The following is a 20,285-nucleotide window of genomic DNA, read 5'->3' on the forward strand; positions in this document are numbered from 1 at the left end:
TGATGATCTGATCCAATATGTTCACGTATTGGAAGAAGACAATGCCGGCCTGAAACAATCAATCTCCCAGCTTCAATCCCAGCAAGAAGACTTGGAGAATAGGGAACGCCGTCAAAATTTACGTATCAGAGGCGTGCCGGAGACCGTTAGCGAGGGAGAAATTAGACCATATCTCCTCAGCTTGTTCAATGTGGTGGCCCCTCGGATTCCGGACATTGACTGGAGACTGGATAGGGCGCACAGATCCCTGGCCCCCAAGCCCCCAGCGGGTGCCAACCCCAGGAACATCATAGTACGTTTTCATTACTATGACAGTAAGGAGGCTTTAATAGTGGCTACCCGCAACAAATCCCGCCTAGAGTTTAAGGGGGCGAAGATACAGATTTTCAGTGACTTATCTCCGATCACCCTTGCCAAACGCAGAAGCTTCCGCCCGGTGACTACGCATCTACAGAATCATCATCTCCCGTACCGATGGGGTTTCCCCTTTCGCCTGTCTGCCTCAAAAGACGGAATTCAATACTCCATGAGAGACTTACAGGAAAGTGAAGCTTTTCTCCGCAGCCTTGGTTTACCACCGATTCCAGATGAAGACCCCACTCCTCTTCCCGTGACACCCAAACCCACTTCCATTCCAGGACGACTCTGGACCCCCGCTCGGCAGAGGTCGCAGAAGAACTTTTCTACTCCTCAACGCTCGCCATTTGCCAGACATCCTACTTGAGATGGACCCCTTCCCCAACCCTGGTTGGGATTGACTTCGGCCCCTAAGTCACCATGTTTCCCCTGTTATGGGGTTGGTCATACCCGTAATTATGGGTCTTTCTTTGCTCCTTTGGACTAGAGTCAAGCTAAGTTGCATTGTTTTTTGCTATTTCTAGACGCTGTCGGAAGGTGGCGAGGGGAGCCACTCCCGATGAGATGGAACCCCTTGTGTGCCTTTGATTGTTCCGCGGCCTTGGCCGTGGACTCCTGGGTGGTTTTTACCCCCCAGGCTCTTTTTCTCTGGTTTTTTCTTTCTTTTTTTTTCTTGTTATGGGCCTTTTTTTTGGCCTATTGGTTCTTTTTGACCTACATTGTTCAAGGTATTGTGTTGCTTTTTTACTTATAGTCGATGTTGTATGCGTACATCTGCTTTTATTCCACAGGATACACCATGGTTTATACTGCCTAGTTAATTTTTACGGGTATTTTTGGTTAATACATGTTTGTTCTGCCTACATTGCATTAATGCCAATCCATAAAGATGGCTTTAAGGGTTCTTACTTATAATGTTAAAGGCTTGAACTCTATTCATAAGCGCTGGCTGGCTCTGAAAGAGTTCAAATCTTCGGCTGCGGACATAGTCCTGGTCCAGGAGACTCATTTTCGCCCCCCGGGGGTTCTCTTAAATTTGCTGCTAAACACTTTCCAAATTCTTTTCTGGCTTCTGACCCCTCTGGCAAAGCAGGGGTTGCGATCCTGATTAGGAAATCTTGCCCGATTAGGGTGAAATCTTCATTTATAGACCCCCATGGTAGATATATTCTCCTGGACTGCGAATATCTCTCACGCTCTCTTACTGTGATTAATGTGTATGCTCCTAACTCGGGCCAAATCCAATTTCTTTCTGACATACTGGACAGCTTAGGTAACTATGCTCAACCTTTCATGATCATGGGGGGGGATTTCAACATGGTCATGTCTCCAAGGAGAGACAGACAGACGCTTTTTCTTTCCACTCCCTCATCTAGAGTGGAACGTCAGTCCACCACATTTCGTAAACTAATTAGAACCCATAACCTGTTGGACATATGGAGAATCAAACACCCCACTAGCAGACAATTTTCATTTTTCTCCCCCCCACATAAGATGTACTCCAGACTTGACCACCTTTTTATATCAACACCTCTACTGACATCGGCGGTGGCCTCAGAACTGAACCCCATAACTTGGTCAGATCACGCCTCGGTTCAGCTTGACCTGGCCCTTGCCTGCTCCATGCCGAGAACCTGTCATTGGAGACTCAATGACTTTCTCCTCTGCAACCCCATTGTCAAAGCTCAACTGTCCCAAACTTTATCAGAATTTTTTCAACTGAATGAGGGTTCGGTGGCAGAGGTGTCTACCCTATGGGAAGCCCACAAGGCGTTTTTTAGAGGTGCATGTATTTCTGCCGGCGCCCGCTTAAAGCGGGACTCGGCAGCCCTGAGGCAAGACACCCTCTTACAGCTCCATAAGGCTGAAGATCTGCTCCTGGCTTCCCCTACGGTGACCCGTCTGCGCACAGTCACGACCCTCCGTGAGCGTTTGAGGTCGCTAGATATGCAAAAATGTTCTAAGGCCCTAATTTGGGCAAAGCAGAAATTTTATGAGTTTGCTAACAAACCCCACAGGATGCTAGTAAATAAGCTTAAACCGCGTCCCTTTCAATCTTATCCTGACCTCCTCCTTCGGGCTGACGGCTCCCTGACCCATTGTCCTTTGACGATGTCCAAAGTTTTTGGCTCGTTCTATGACAAATTGTACAACTGTTTAGCTTCTGACCCTAAACACCTCTTCACTCAAGAGGCTTTTGATTCTTTTTGCTCCCCTTTAAAGTTGCCTAAAATATCACCGTCACAGCTAGTTGCCCTTAATGCAGATATCTCGACAGAAGAGTTAGCAGCAGTAGTGAAAGAACTGCCCTTACATAAGTCCCCTGGACCTGACAGTCTACCATATCAATATTATAAAACTTTCCTTCCCATCCTTGGCCCTCACTTATTAAAGCTTTACTCCTCCTTACAAAAAGGGGTCACTCCACATTCGCAATTCCTACACGCCCATATCACAGTCCTTCCGAAACCGGGCAAATCCCCATCCCTGCCAGATAATTACAGGCCCATCGCCCTACTGAACTCAGACTATAAAATCTTTACAAAAATTTTAGCCAATAGACTTTCTTCCATAATCCCTGCCCTTGTTCACAACGATCACGTGGGTTTTGTTCTAGGTAGACGAGCGGGCGATAACACCAGACGCACCATTGATCTAATTGACATGCTTGATAAAACCTCTCGCTCTGCTCTTATTCTCAGCCTAGATGCCCAAAAGGCTTTTGATAGGCTTGGATGGCCTTACATGTTTGCCACACTTGCACGCTACGGTTTTTCAGGCTCCTTTGTATCGGCTCTTCATACCCTTTATTCCCATCCCACCTCACAAGTTCAATTGGCATCCTTCAAATCCCCAACGTTTACACATAGCAATGGAACTAGACAGGGCTGCCCCCTTTCCCCCTTGTTATTTATATTATGCCTTGAACCCCTGGCAGCCCGCATTCGGGAAGACTCAGACATCAGGGGAGTCTCTTTACGATGGAAAGAATATAAGCTGTCCTTGTTTGCCGACGACATATTGCTTACTTTAACTAAACCTCACACCTCACTCCCCAACCTCCATGCCCTCCTAGAAACGTTCGGTAATATATCAGGATATAAAGTTAATACAGCTAAAACTGAAGCGCTTCCCATTCATATCCCTCCCCTACTTCTCGCCGCTTTGCGCAACACCTTTCCCTACCAGTGGCGTTCTGACTCGCTCAAATACTTGGGCATTCATTTAACAGCATCCTATCGCACACTATACCAGGCTAACTTTCTCTCTTTGATATCAGAAACACACGGCCTACTCCGTAAATGGATGGAATGTCCCCTGTCCCTTTTAGGTAGAATAAATGTCCTTAAAATGGCAATACTCCCTAAATTTTTGTATATTTTCGAAACTTTACCTGTGGCCCTTCCCATGTCCCACCTCCGCAGTATCCAAAGGGCCTTTACTAAATTCATATGGGGTGACAAAGCACATTGAATTGCCCATACGGTTGTCTTTGCACCGCGCTCACATGGGGGTCTGGGAGCTCCCGATATTATACGATATTATTACGCGACCCACCTATCTACGACGGTCTCCTGGTCCTCCTATTTTGCGACGAGTCGTTGGGCGGAGATAGAAATGAGTATCACTGACCCGGTCCATCCTTGTTCTATGCTCTGGTCTGACCTATCCTCCTCTATATCACAACTCAGACGTATTTGCCTTGCTCCTATGCTATTTACTTTGGATATTTGGAAAAAATGCCACAAGAAGTTCTCTCTTTCCTCCCCCTGTCCACCCCTTTTAAATGTTACTCACAACCCAGATATACCTGACAGTTTGTCCACAATGGCTATGACCCCGTGGACTCAAGCAGGCATTTTCCAACTTCGCCACTTAGTTCCCCCAGTGTCCCGCAAACTTTTATCTTTTCCGGACTTACAGGACAAATTTGACATTCCACAATGGTCCATTTTCACCTACCTTCAATTTAAGCACTACTTTTGCTCCGTATCTCCTGCCATGAGCCTAGAGAAACCTAACGCCTTTGAAATGTTATGCACCCAGGGTTCACACCAGAAGGGTCTCATATCCGCTATTTACAGGATTCTACATGACTCACTACCCCCCACTCTAGACTCTCACCTTTATATGCGGAAGTGGGCCAAAATCCTACCCGTTACTATTTCTCTCTCTCAATGGCAGGAGATCTGGACTTCCATCTCCAAAGTCTCGAGATGTGTTGAGCAGAAAGAAACTGCTTATAAAGTACTAATGTTTTGGTATAGGACCCCCGAAGTTTTACATAAATATGATCCCTCACTGTCTCGTTTATGCTGGAGGTGCCTACAGGATATTGGCACACACCTTCATATCTTTTGGGATTGTCCACGTATCACATCTTTTTGGTCTATGGTCCAATCCATTCTCCAATCAATATTGAAAAGAGATATCCCACTGACTCCGACACATTACCTGTTAGGCCTTCCGATCCTAGATCTCCCTAAATATGCCAGGAAACTAATGGCTTTCATACTCCTGGCTGCCAAGAGAGTAATTCCAGCTCATTGGCTATCTCCCATACCTCCCACACAAGCACATGTAGTCTCGTTCATTGCTCACATGCGTAGGATGGAACATTTGACGGCAATAGCTCATGATTCCTTGCCCAAATTTTCCAAGACATGGGACCCATGGGATGCCTCCATATTCAACCCAGAATCTTTGATTACCCCCTCTGCCGGTCCTTCCTTAAGTGACCTTAGGGAAATTTGATATCCTGTTTACTGTATTATACCGTATCAGACCAAGAACACCCATACGTCTGGTTTCCAATGTCTTAGTTCGTTCTATCCTTCTTTTTCAGTTATGCTATCACCATTGTATACAGCTTCATGGTGTATCCTATCACTTAACCCGTTTGTAACCTACAATATGGTGCCCATATTATGTCCACCCAATGTTACTGACTACTGTACCGTATTTATGACATTTTTGTACTGTTTACAGAATTTTTTTTTTTTCAATAAATATACATTTAAAAAAAAAAGATCTGTTAATGGCCCCACAACTATATCTCAAAGTTCTCTTAAAACTCCAGCTATCACCGCAGTTACACAAGTAGTTACATCAACATTGGTCGTTGAAAAACAACAGACTTGCTGGCTGGATTACCAGGTGAAAAATAAAGGAAATAAAGCCTAAAAATTTTAACTAATGCAACCATCATATCTAAGAATTGGTAAGCTGCAATACAATATATGTCTTCTTTTGGCTTTAACAGACTAAGCTGTACAAAGTAGCAGTTAGAGGGTTAAGACAAACTATTTAACACTGACAAGGGTACTTACAATGGTCTTCCCCCCAAAAAAAAAAAAAAAAAAAAGTTTGCTGGCGTTCAGCTTCAATTTGTTAGTCAAGTCTATTTAAATCTGGTAGTAGAATGCTTCCTACCCTCGACTGACAATGCTGCTGTCCACAGGCGTCTGCTTTACTAATTCTGAATGCAGACACCCTAAGGCAGCCCATACATTATCCTTTTTTTTTTTTTCTGTTCAACTAGCAGGCTGAACGAAAAAAATAAAATAAAATCCAATTCCTCCCTCCACACATTCGAGGTGGGTGAGGGAATCCCTCCCACCGAGGCATTGTATTCTGACAGTGAGGTGAGCAAGAATAATACTCAATATTATCAACTGCTGCAGTCAGCCAGATAAAAATCAGTATATGCAAACCAAGATTCCTTGCTTATGATGCAAAGTTTGCTAAACTTGTATTAGCGTATACAACAGTGTTAAGACTATTAACTAACAAAAAATAGGAAGAGCTTTGTGGCACAATGTAAGCTATTGGCCACAAACTGGACAAAAGATTTTAAGCTACCAATAAAGTAGCACAGGGGATAGTTAAGATAGTTATACTGCTTCCTGGATTTTTTCCTAAAATTTTTAACTATATGCAAAAGCAGAGTAAATTGCTTTGTCAGATATGTGCAATATGGTTTGTGTGCTACCTATACTGTTGCACAAATTATAGTATGCCAAGAAATGCAGCTATTTTATCTTTAACATGATCGTGCATAGAACAACAGTTTTCTGAACCTTATTATGTGTTATTTTGCTATCAAGTAAATGCCTGTCATGGGAAGATGTTAGCTGACCTCTGGGGTATTATTAAGCTGCACGTGCATTGCACTGTACTACATTCCAAGGTGATTTAGTGAATAATAGGCTTGGGGAATAAGTATACAGAGTACATTACCTTCCTTTCAAGATTTTCTAACATTTCTTTGCTGGGTCTTTCATTTTCCTGGTAGATTTTCAGACGGGTTTTCAGATCCTCTATCAAATGCCTTTTCATGTTGACATCCCTTTCCATCCGTGCCACCCTAGAGAGCGAAGGTCCATGTTACTACTATAAAATTCAGATTTATACTCCTCTCAAAGAAACAGGTACTATGAGCTTTTCTTTGCACTCAAAACGCGTCCAAAAGGAGACACCATGCTGAATCACATTATTGGAAGAGTATGCGTTTCTAATAACCACTTACAATATTACTGATCATCCATTGCCTTGGCTGAATGAGCATCCAGATATGTTATTGTAAATTATTTGTGATTTATATATATATTATATATCCTTTTTCGTTAGCTTTTAGACTTCAAAATATAAATTTCTGCTAAAATATGTCAGATAAACCACAGAAGAATTGTTAAATAAGTGCAAAAAGTTACATAGCATTCAGAGGGGTGTAGACTGTATAAAAGCAAATTTCTGCAAAGTGAAGTTCAGCTTTCAAAAAAAAAAATTTCAGGTAGAAAAAAAGCCCAAATTTGACCTTTCCAACTAATGTATGCTCTTAGGCTGGATTCACACATATGCATCTTTAGTGCTTTTTGCAGGTTTGCACTACAGAACATGTTTCATAGGAAACCATGTTGAATGGAATGTAGTGCAAATCTGCAAAATGCAAAAAGCACTAAAACTGCCTTAAAATCCAGCCTTATTGGGCACAGAGCATATAATCAAGACATTAAATTACTACAGTTTGTTGCAAATGCATCTTTTATTTAGAATATCTATAGGACATTGGAGATGTTGTTATTTGTATGCCAGTTTTATAAATAACTGGTGTCTTGGGGTTACACAAACTTGTTGATCTACATGCAAGTAGTTTTCATGCCTGCAATTTAAGATTATTGCACCTTCTTTTTTTTTTTTTTTTTTTTAATCAAAAAGGTTTTTATTGCTCACACAACAAACAATACATTCCAGAATGAAACACATTACATGTATAATCTTAGGTTTTTTCCATGTTCCTTCAATGGTTACAGTCATTAACCAGTTGCCGACCGCCGCACGACGATGTACGTCGATAGCATGGCACGGGCAGGCATATTGGCGTACATGTACGTCCCTTGCCTCCCGCGGGTCGGGGGCCCGATCGGGCCCCCGCCCGGTGCCTGCGGCGGTCGGTATTCGTGCGGGAGCGATCCCGGACGAGGGGACGGCCATTCGTTCATGGCCACCCCCTCGCGATCGCTCCCGACGAATAGGAATCCCCCGTGACATCACTTCCTCTCCTGTAATGTAAACACAGGAGAGGAAGTGATGTATTCTCTCCTCCGTGTCGGTATTTTCCGTTCCGACACGGAGGAGAGCGGATCGGTGAGTTGCACCAACACTCTACACACACAGTAGAACATGCCAGGCACACTCACACCCCCCCTTTACCCCCCGATCACCCCCCCAATTACCCCTGCCCCCCAGTCACAGTGACACCAATGTCATTTTTTTTTTTTTTTTTTTTTTTTTTGCATTGGTGTCATTTGTGACTGTAATAACTGTTAGGGCAGTTAGAGTTAGCCCCCTTTAGTTCTAATGTACCCCCCTAACCCCCCCAATAAAGGTTTAACCCCGTGATCACCCCCCGTCGCCAGTGTCACTAAGGCTGGGTTCACATTGCAGCGGTTTATGAGAACGAATGTGATTCGCACCGCACTGCAGTGTAAATCACATCCGATCTCTGTGCGATTCGAGTTCAGCCATTCGCCGCACCCGCCGCACCCGCCACACCCGCCGCACCCACCGCAAATTCGCACGGGACCCTTTTTTTGGCCCGCAGCAGAATCGGATCGCATGGGTGTTCACACCATGCGATCCGAGTTTGCAGATCGCACTGCGATATGCGAACTGATCTGGGGGTGTCAGTAACATTTCACTGACACTCCCAGCAGTTCGCATAGGGCAGTGTGAACTGCCGCCGGGAGGCATGCGATGCGGGAACCCGCCGCGGATTTGCGGCGTTTCCGCATCGCTCCAGTGTGAACCCAGCCTAATAAGCGATCATTTTTCTGATCGCCGTATTAGTGTCACAGGTGACGCTAGTTAGGCAGGTAGGTATTTAGGTTCGCCGCAGCTTTTTATAGCGCCAGGGACCCCCATATACTACCGCATAAAGCCCCCTGATTGCCCCCTAGTTAACCCTTTCACCAGTGATCACCATATAACTGTTACAGGTGACGCTGGTTGGTTAGTTATTTTTTATAGTTTCAGGGCACCCACCATTTATTACCTAATAAAGGTTTAACCCCCTGATCACCCGGCGGGTGTCATTTGTGACTAATAACTGTTAGGGCAGTTAGGGTTAGCCCCCTTTAGTTCTAAGGTACCCCCCTAACCCCCCCAATAAAGGTTTAACCCCGTGATCACCCCCCGTCGCCAGTGTCACTAAGGCTGGGTTCACATTGCAGCGGTTTATGAGAACGGATGTGATTCGCACCGCACTGAAGTGCAAATCACATCCGATCTCTGTGCGATTCGAGTTCAGCCATTCGCCGCACCCGCCGCACCCGCCACACCCGCCGCACCCGCCGCAAATTCGCACGGGACCCTTTTTTTGGCCCGCAGCAGAATCGGATCGCATGGGTGTTCACACCATGCGATCCGAGTTTGCAGATCGCACTGCGATATGCGAACTGATCTGGGGGTGTCAGTAACATTTCACTGACACTCCCAGCAGTTCGCATAGGGCAGTGTGAACTGCCGCCGGGAGGCATGCGATGCGGGAACCCGCCGCGCATTCGTGGCGTTCCCGCATCGCTCCAGTGTGAACCCAGCCTAATAAGCGATCGTTTTTCTGATCGCTGTATTAGTGTCACAGGTGACGCTAGTTAGGCAGGTAGGTATTTAGGTTCGCCGCAGCTTTTTATAGCGCCAGGGACCCCCATATACTACCGCATAAAGCCCCCTGATTGCCCCCTAGTTAACCCTTTCACCAGTGATCACCATATAACTGTTACAGGTGACGCTGGTTGGTTAGTTATTTTTTTATAGTTTCAGGGCACCCGCCATTTATTACCTAGTCTCACTAGTGTACCCCTAAATTTAGGGGTGTCTACTTTCCAAAATGGGGTCATTTGGGGGGGGTTTGTGCCATCTTGGCATTTTATGGCCTTCAAAACTGTAACGCCCTTAGAAAGCCTGAAGGCGGTGCTTGGTTTTCGGGGCCCCGTACGCGGCTAGGCTCCCAAAAAGTCCCACATATGTGGTATCCCCGTACTCAGGAGAAGCAGCAGAATTTATTTTGGGGTGTCATTTCACATATGCCCATGGCATGCGTGAGCAATATATCATTTAGTGACAACTTTGTGAAAAAAAAAAAAAAAAAAAAAAAGTTTGTAATTTTCCCGCAACTTGTGGCAAAATATAAAATATTCCATGGACTCAACATGCCTCTCAGCAAATAGCTTGGGGTGTCTACTTTCTAAAATGGGGTCATTTGTGGGGGTTTTGTGCCATCTTGGCATTTTATGGCCTTCAAAACTGTAATAGGTAGTGAGAAGTGAACTCAAAAATTTACGCCCTTAGAAAGCCTGAAGGCGGTGCTTGGTTTTCGGGGCCCCGTACGCGGCTAGGCTCCCAAAAAGTCCCACATATGTGGTATCCCCGTACTCAGGAGAAGCAGCAGAATTTATTTTGGGGTGTCATTTCACATATGCCCATGGCATGTGTGAGCAATATATCATTTAGTGACAACTTTGTGAAAAAAAAAAAAAAAAAAAAAAAGTTTGTAATTTTCCCGCAACTTGTGGCAAAATATAAAATATTCCATGAACTCAACATGCCTCTCAGCAAATAGCTTGGGGTGTCTACTTTCTAAAATGGGGTCATTTGTGGGGGTTTTGTGCCATCTTGGCATTTTATGGCCTTCAAAACTGTAATAGGTAGTGAGAAGTGAACTCAAAAATGTACGCCCTTAGAAAGCCTGAAGGCGGTGCTTGGTTTTCGGGGCCCCGTACGCGGCTAGGCTCCCAAAAAGTCCCACATATGTGGTATCCCCGTACTCAGGAGAAGCAGCAGAATTTATTTTGGGGTGTTATTTCACATACGCCCATAGCATGTGTGAGCAATATATCATTTAGTGACAACTTTGTGTAAAAAAAAAAAAAAAATTTTTTTTTTTGTCATTATTCAATCGCTTGAGGCAAAAAAATAAAATATTCAATGGGCTCAACATGCCTCTTATCAATTTCCTTAGGGGGTCTACTTTCCAAAATGGGGTCATTTGGGGGGGTTTTGTACTGCCCTGCCATTTTAGCACCTCAAGAAATGAGATAGGCAGTCGTAAACTAAAAGCTGCGTAAATTGCAGAAAACGTACCTTAGTTTGTAGATGTGACAACTTTTGCGCAAACCAATAAATATACAATTATTGACTTTTTTTTTACCAAAGACATGTGGCTGAATACATTTTGGCCTAAATGTATGACTAAAATTGAGTTTATTGGATTTTTCTAATAACAAAAAGTAGAAAATATCATTTTTTTTCAAAATTTGCGGTCTTTTTACGTTTATATCGCAAAAAATAAAAATCGCAGAGGCAATCAAATACCATCAAAAGAAAGCTCTATTTGTGGGAAGAAAAGGACGCAAATTTTGTTTGGGTACAACATTGCATGACCGCGCAATTACCAGTTAAAGCAGCGCAGTGCCAAAGTGTAAAAAGACCTCTGGTCATTTACCAGCAAAATGGTCCGGTCTGAAAGTGGTTAACAAACCAACTGGATGCATTGACCATGGTCCCTTCAAAACTGCCACCATCTGTACCCCACCGTCAAATCATGCCTATTGCACCTTCTTAATGCGGATATTATTATGGGACAATCTATGAGAAGGTCCTTGCATTTGATAGATACAGTTTGTTTCCTATACAAACAATTCACATGTCCTTTAGAAAACTGGCCTGCAATTTTTAACATTGGTCATGATCTGCTCAATAGACTTTTTAAAAGCCCTTTAATTATTTACTATGGAACACATACGCAAGCACACACACACAAACACACTATTTTTTTTTTTAACATGGCAAAGTGTACATTGAGTATGTATGTGTACTAAGCAAGCTCATTAACAGATTCAAATCTACAAAACTGATTAGCAAATACACTATATTTTTTCTATAGCCTGTAGCATACATGTTGTGCAAGTCTGGGCCTGCGACTATACGCTTACATAGCAGTTTTTGAATAAAGATACAATAGTGTTTGTCTTTCATATCACTTTAGCTTACAAGGTGATTAGAATATTTAATAATAAACATTGCTACTTTCTTGATGCAGGAAAGACAAATGACAAAAAAAATAAAGAAATAAAAAATATCGAAAAAGAACAGAAATTACTAGTAACAAATGAGTGCATGAACTTAGGGAAAAAATTACACAGCATTAAAACTGCTACATTTTACACAGATTAGTAAACTATTTTCTATTGGAAGCCTATTTAATATATAAAACATACCTGGAGTTGTCACATGCAATCTGTCACCCATCATTTCTATACAATTCAACTCACACTTCAGTCATAATTATAGCCATTCTGGGAATTACAAAAGTTTTTATTGACTGAGCGGGAGACTTCCACCTAAAGAGGCACCATTAAGTTTAGCGGTCATGAAATTAACCAAATCAACTCAAGTGTGGGATTATTAATTGCAGAACATTTAAAGTGTATACAAACCCAAGAACAAAAATTACATTTGTACTTTGCCAGTCCTAATCCCTCTCCTCGTCTCCAAAATGGCTGTTCCACCAGCTATCTTGCATCAAAACCTTTATGTCAAAATTGCTTACACTATGCCATAGAAAACTGCCTTCTGGTCCTTATTTCCTTTCTGATCCACCAAAGTTCTCTATATCTTTCCACCAAACAGCATAGCACCATTCACCACCAGGCAGTTTTCTATGGCATAGTGTAAGAAATTTTAACATACAGGTTTTCATGCAAGATAGCTGGTGGCACAACCATTACTTGAGGAAAAGGAATTGTGACAGTTAAGTTTGAAATCTGGAGATCCAATTTAATCCATATTGAGTGTGGTTAGAAGCGAAAGTGGGAGGCAAATGCGGCTGGTGAGTGCAAGTCCTTAATTGGGAGTGGAATCACAAACACTGAGGTGTGGTGGATGAGCACAAGAACAACACCAAAATTGTATTCTACACTATTCATCAAACTACTGAGTGTTTATGAACTTTATATGGACACTTATTTATATGTTTATTTTTCACAGGGAGTGTTTTTTGTTTTCATAATATGATATGACATGTGGTGCACTGATGTTTTCTTTGTAATTTTTGGTAGGTGTAGTCATTTTTTGTAAAGATTATATGTTGCACAGTATTAAGTAAGCATACAATTGGTCACTGTGTATGCAGTTCACTATTAGTTTGGTTATATTAAAGCGCCACTATTTATTCCACTTTGTTGAGAGGTTTAAATTAATTTACAAGATATATTGTTAGGATTAACATGTACTTTAAAGTGGTTATGAAGGTAACCATTTTTTTGGTTTTGTTTTTTACCTTACTGCATTCTCTGCATTAAGGTAAAAAAAAAAAAACCTTTTAATAGAAGTACATCCCCTAAACATACGCCAGAGCCTGATCTGGATCCAGTGCCATGCATGTATGCCGCAGCTCTTCTCTCCTCCCCCTGCTCTCACGGGAGCAGTGGGAACCGTTGGCTCCTGCTGCTGTCAGTCAAAACCTGTGAGCAGAGTTCAGGGCGTGGGGCCAAGCTGAGCTGTATGAATAGAAGCACACAGCCCGGCTTGGAAGTGAGCATGTATAGAATGTGCTGATCACATGCATCCTCCCAAGAAAAGAAAAAACAAAACAAAAAAACAACACACACCAAACTGAGCATGTGCAGCCTGACTCCATAGACTCTGTGTTATCAGGAAATTATTAGGGGACAGTGGAAGGAGGGGGATGATCAGAGAAGACAGGATCAAACAGCCTTTTTGCACAATGCAGTGGATTAACCCCTTAGGTTCCACAGTGAGTATAACAAGCATGCTATACTCCATATACACACCGATTTTACTAGATTGTAAGCTCTAACAAGTCGGGTCCCCTAATTCCTCCTGTATTTAATTTATTGTAACTTTACTGTCTGCCCTCATGTTGTAAAGTGCTACACAAACTGCAGGTGCTATACAAATCCTGTAGAATAATACTGTTGTGGGTTTAGTAACATTTTAATATAGTACATGGGAGCTGGCAGGAGGAATGACAAAGTGCTGGAAATTTTGAAAAATCTCTATTAAAGAAGATGGTGTAGATTAAAACTTTTATTTAGAAAGATTTTTTTTACTATAGTAATAATACATTTTAGGCTACATGTAAATTGTTCTTCATCACTGAAGGAAAAGGACAATTAGTCCACAATAAAGTCAACTTTTCACAAACCTGAGCAATTCAGCGGGAGGAAATAATGAAAGAATAAATAAGAAAATTACCTGAAAAGTAAGCGTAAACACACTGCACTTCTTATTTCCCACAGTCTTTACTGCTGCAGCTAGTAACTTATATTAGAATGATAAAATCTTACCATTTCCAGTAAAAGTCAAACTTTGCCTCACCTTTACCACCTCCAAAGCCTTTTGACTAGTTAATGAGGCCCCCACATTGCAATAAAGAAATAGCAGGGAGCCTTGAAGGCAAAAGAGGTATGAACCAGGCATGACTCTTTCAGGAAAAGTCATGATTTACATTCATCTTCCACAGTCTAGATCTATGAATCTAGGGACCAATAGGACAGGCTCCTTTCATTAAATTAAATCTGTATTTATGCATATTTGTCCCTCATATGCTCTGTTTAAATTGTTCAAAATTTGTTTAATTGCAGGACAGGTAGATGGCACTAAGGCTACTTTCACACAGGAGGCATTTTTCAGGTGTTTTAGCGCTAGAAATAGCACCTGTAAAGCGCCTCTCATCCCCAGTATGAAAGCCCATGTGCTTGCGTGACGTTAGAAAAAGTCCTGCAAGCAGCATCTCTGGAGCGGTGTTATACACCGCTCCTAAACTGGCCCTGCCCATTGAAATGAATGGGAAGCACTTTGGGCACTTTTAACCCTTTTTTCGGCCACTAGCAGGGGTTAAAAGCACACCACAAGCGGACGAAAAGCTCCGCTAAAATGACAGAAAAGCACTAAAACTAACACCGTGTGCTTTCACTGTGAAAGTAGCCTAGAAGAAGCTGGGTATAAAGCGGAACATAATTATTTTTATAAGGATTTAAATAGTACTTACAGTTTTTGCACACTGCTTTTTAATAATGATAGCAGAACCTGCAAGAGTAATTTGCACAGATTTTTTTGTATTTATATAGGTTAGGAGCCAAGGGTCTATCCAGTCTCTTATGTACAAACATGATTTAAAGATATACTTTTTTTTATTGTTCTACATTAATGCAAATTGGAATGATAAATTTAAGTTCATTAATACCTGAATGAGTGATTGATATTTGTAAGCAACAAAACTACTACAACAGCCTAGGAAGTGTAATCATCTTTATGGAATGTATATGCATTCTCTAGGAAAGTGAGATGATGAGAATTCAATTTCTTTAGGTCTATTCTTGATTGTTTAACAAGCCATATTTTGGAACCTAGCAGAGCTAGGAACAAATGCATTATACTAAAATGTGCATTAACAAATTTTTATCCAATCATAGATAAGCAATAGAACAATAAATTAGAAATCAAATATGATAATCCAAAAAAGAAAAACAAAAAAAACAAAACAAAAAAAACAACAACATTTATAATTTAAAATTACATGTATTTTATCAAATATGATAATCCAAAAAAGAAAAACAAAAAAAAAAAAACATTTATAATATAAAATTACACACACACACACACACACACACACACACATATATATATATATATATATATATATATATATATTTATTATGACAACCCACCTAATATTGAGTAGGTCCTCCTTTTATCAGAAAACAGCTCAGTTGAACCATGGACACCGCTAGACCTCTAAAGGTATATTGTGGTATCTGGCACCAAGCTATCAGTAGCAGGTCCTTTACGTCTTATAAGTTGCAATAAATATTATATATATATACACGATAGATATTTCTATAGAAAGCCACAAGTGTAGGCACTTATGCATGTAAGCCTACAGATACCTGTGACTGGAATGCTTCCTAAAGCAGAACTAACAGATACCTAAGCAAATAAACACTAACCATTTCACATCTATAGAGTTATTGACAGTCTTATACTCTCACATAAATTGTAATTGTTAAGGCCAACTACATCATTTAAAAAAAAAAAAAAAAAAAAAAACATTGAAAGTGTCATATCTGTGTTTCCCAAGCATGGAAACTGACACAAAAGAAATAAACCTATTCCGATAAAAGAAGTCCAGCTATTCAATGATTATTACACAATAAACACTGTCCGGAACGGTATATATAAAAAAAAAAAAAAAAAAAAAAAAAAAAAGCAAGCACACTCCTGTATCTGCCTTGCTGAAGTGAATTACTTTACATCTTCGTCAGTCATGCAGAAATGAAATGTGAGTAAAGCAATAACAAACTATTAAATTAAAAGAAAAATGAGCTTTATATTCAACATTTTTGGGCATTTCTTCGGATGACCTCACCCAGGATTAACTTGGCATATTCATAAACCAGGACAAGAAAATGAATTTAGTAATATACAATTAGGATAATGGAAATCATGGAATCATATATAAAATAAAATAGAAATTTCTTGCAGGATGGTTGTAAAAGCAATTAGCATTTAAGTCCCGTAACAGGAAGAAATAAAAAAAACAAAAAAAAAAACGGTGAAAGCTATAATTTGTAAACTATTACAGTGCTCTTGAATTCTTCTTTTTTAAAAAGACTCCAATCAATTCAAGTCTAAACAAACAAAACTGTCCTTTTGCACTTGTTATACATATAAGCTTTGGTGCTTAATCCAGTTTAAGCAGCTAAACCTTGACATGTCTCTCAGCCCCCAGGCAAAGAATTACAGTATCTGAAAGATTCCTCTGCACTTCGCTCTGATTTGAATTTAAATCAAGGGTGATTAAGTCCACTCTGGGGTCTCAATCTAACTTTGGTTACTCCATCAAATCATTTATGAGTTCACACAATTTGTGACCTTCAGCTGCACTTCCCAGCTTTCTTGTGAAAGCAGAAAATCCATCTGTGATATTAAACTTAAAACAGAGAAACGAAAAACAAATGTAGAGAATTAGCACCTCCAACTCTCCGCCTTCCCTGACCCAAAAATATGTAGGCATGACATTCTGTGAGAACATAAAAAAAAAAAAAAGAAATCAATGGTAGCCACAAGGTGGCGACAAACACAATGGATGATTGCACAGTAACTAGAAAAATAAATGAAACACTACCTTTCCTGTAGTTCCCGTATCCGTTCTTCCTTTTCCAGGACTTCATTTTTCATGGCTTTAATTGTTGTAGACTGTTTTGCCATTTCAACAGTCATATTCTAAATTGAGGATAAGGAAAAATTAACTATACAGTTCTGGAAGTCGGTTTAATCTATCTGTGAGGTCCTCAAAGTATAACATGCTGCCTGCCTTCCAGTACAAGAGGGTTTAAATATACAATCACTTCATAAAGCATTACTGCAAACACACGGAAAAAAGGGATAACATTACAAACAATAACAAACGCGTACATATCGAGCTTCAGTTTGAGCCAAAGGCAGAAAAAAAACATGCTTCTAGTTAGAATATAAGGATGCAATCTTAATATTTTTTACCCCATTATACAGTCTGGCAATACTTATTTTAACCACTTAAGGACCGGGCCTATTTTTCAGACTTGGTGTTTACAAGTTAAAATCATTTTGCTAGAAAATTACTTAGAACCCCCAAACATTATATATTTTTTTCAGACACCGTAGGGAATAAAATGACGGTCGTTGCAATACTTTGTGACACCGTATTTGCGCAGCGGTCTTAAAAGCGCAATTTTTGGGGAAAAAATACACAAATTAAAAAAAAAAGATAACAGTAAAGTTAGCCCAATTTTTTTTTTATATTGCGAAACATAATGTTACACTGAGTAAATTGATACTCATGTCACCCTTCAAAATGGCACCTGCTCGTGGAATGTCAAAAAACTTTGACCCTTAAAAATCTCCATAGGCGACGTTTAAAAATTTCTACAGGTTACCAGTTTTGAGTTACAGAGGAGGTCTAGTGCTAGAATTATTGCTCTCGCTCTACCAATCGCGGCGATACCTCATGTGAGGTATTAATATCGTTTTCATATGCGGGCACGACTTATGTATGCATTCGCTTCTGTGCGTGAGCTTGGCGGGACGGGGCACTTTACATTTTTTTAAATTATTATTTTACTTTTTATTTTGACACTGTCCTTTAAAAAAAAAAAAAAAAAGGTCACTTTTATTCCTATTACAAGGAATGTAAACATCCCTTGTAATAGAAAAAAAAAACATGACAAGATCTCTTAAATGTGAGATCTGGGGTCAAAAAGACCTCAGATCTAACATTTACACTAAAATGCAACAACAAAATAAAAAATTTAATCTTTAAGACCATTGGGCAGAAGTGATGTTTGATGTCACTTCCGCCATCCAATGGTATGGAGCCGAGTGGCTCCATCTTTTCCTCACTTGGCATCCAGCCTGTGAGGGGAGAGGACCCGATTGTCTCCGCCACTACAGACGGCTTCGGTAAGCGGCGTAAACCATCGTAGCGCGGTGGGAGAGAGGGGCCCTCTCCTGCCCCTGATAAAAGTGACCTCATGGCAAATCTGCCACTGAGGCCATTTTTATCTGAAAGCGGACTGCCCGCTGGTTGAAGAGGATACTGGGTATTCCACTTCAAACAATGTCTAATATGAGAAGTTCATGGTTTATTCTATTTTTTTTAAATGTGTGACCCACATCAACAAATACATATATATTTTTTTACAGCTTTAAACTGCAAAGTAGAATCAAAATCACTTAATTTATATGGAGGCAGGTTTTCTCTAGCCTTAGTGTAGGAAGTAAGGATCTAACAAAATACTTGTGACTAATAAAAAAATATATATATATTTGAAGGGAAAACAAACATTACACAGACCCAAAGACCAATTAACTGCTTGCTGCCCGCTCACTGTCAAATGAGGGTGGGGCGGTGCAGCTCTTGTTCTGGGATGCTGTGTCCGCGAATCTTTAATCATGTGATCAGCTGTGTCCAATCACAGCCGATCACATGTAAATAAGGATCAGAAGCATCTCCTCACAGAGGAACATATAGGAATGTAATCAGGGCACTGATCATCAGTGCCCTGATTACAATAAAGAAATATAGTGTCATAATACAGTGCCCACCATTGCCAGCATACAGTGCCCACCAGTGGCAGCAATCAGTGCCCGCCACTGCCCACAAGTGTCAATCAGTGCCCATTAGCCACGCCAGTCAGTGCTGGCAATCAGTGCTGCCCATTAGTATTGCCCATCAATGCCCATCACTGCTGTCCATCAATGCCACCCATCAATGCCCAGTGCCCATATGTACCACCTATCTGTGCCCACCAGTGCCCGTCACTGCCGCCTATCAGTGCCCACCACTGCCACCTATTAGTGCCCATAAAGAAGAAATTTGCATCCTTTTTTCCCCACAAATAGAGCTTTCTTTTGGTGCTTTTTGATCACCTCTGTGGTTTTTATTTTTTGCGCTATATACAAAAAAGCGTAAATTTTGAAAAAAATATATATTTTTTTTACCTTTTGCTATAATAAATATCCTCCATTTATTTATTTTTTTAAAACACATTTCTTCGTCGGTTTAGGCCAATGTATTCTTCTACATATTTTTTTTATAAAAAACAAAAAGAAATTGCAATAAGCGTATATTGATTGGTTTGCACAAAAGTTATAGCGTCTACAAACTATGAGAAAAATGTATGGCATTTTTATTATTATTATTTTTTTTACTACTAATGGCAGTGATCTGCGATTTTTTGCGGTATTGGCATTTATACAATGATTAGTGCTATAAAAATGCACTGATTACAATGTAAATGACACTGGTAGGCAAGGGGTTAAATGTGTGTTCCCTCAGTGTGTTCCAACTGTATGGGGATAGGACTGAGTAGAAGAGGAGACATTTCGCTGTTGCTACTTACTAGGAACAAACAACATGTCTCCTCTCCTCTGACAGAACAGGGATTTATGTATTTACACACACAAATTCCAATGCTGGCACTTGTGCATGCGATCGCACGTGGCTGACGGCGATCATGACCATTGGCAACTACAGCTGACAAGCAATCATAAAGTCTCAAGAGCTGGTAGAACACTGGAGAAAATATAAATGGTTGAAATACATAAATGGTTCAAGTCCATAAGTTGATAAAAGTTGGCGACTTCTCCAATATATCTTATCATTCAATCCAATCCAATAGACAATGTGTATCGGGTAAGGAATAAGCTCACCTCAAATCTGTATATAAACAGCATCCCAATGACGTAGATAGCCTTTAGCCTTCCCCAAATACTATTCCACAATCCTCCACTAGGGCATCTCCGTCTTTGTGTATATTTCAAGGCATCTTGCACCCAGTCCTTAAGCCCAGAAATGGACATGCCGT

At 40.8% G+C, this 20,285-nt stretch overlaps 1 protein-coding gene across 2 annotated transcripts in view; it reads right to left on the reverse strand.

The window, feature by feature from the left end:
- Positions 1-20,285, reverse strand: part of CNTLN (centlein) — a 580,120-nt gene that overhangs the window by 79,884 nt on the left and 479,951 nt on the right. For both annotated transcript variants that reach the window (XM_077475235.1, XM_077475234.1), the window contains exons 21-22: positions 17,066-17,163; positions 6,598-6,724 (exon numbers count right to left, since the gene is read on the reverse strand). In XM_077475235.1, the coding sequence (XP_077331361.1) occupies positions 6,598-6,724; positions 17,066-17,163 (225 nt within the window). The remainder of the gene's footprint in view (positions 1-6,597; positions 6,725-17,065; positions 17,164-20,285) is intronic.

This window comes from Lithobates pipiens, unplaced genomic scaffold (genome assembly GCF_037356315.1).
Source record: "Lithobates pipiens isolate NorthernLeopardFrog02 unplaced genomic scaffold, aLitPip1_a1.2 Scaffold_13, whole genome shotgun sequence".
NCBI lineage: Eukaryota > Metazoa > Chordata > Amphibia > Anura > Ranidae > Lithobates > Lithobates pipiens.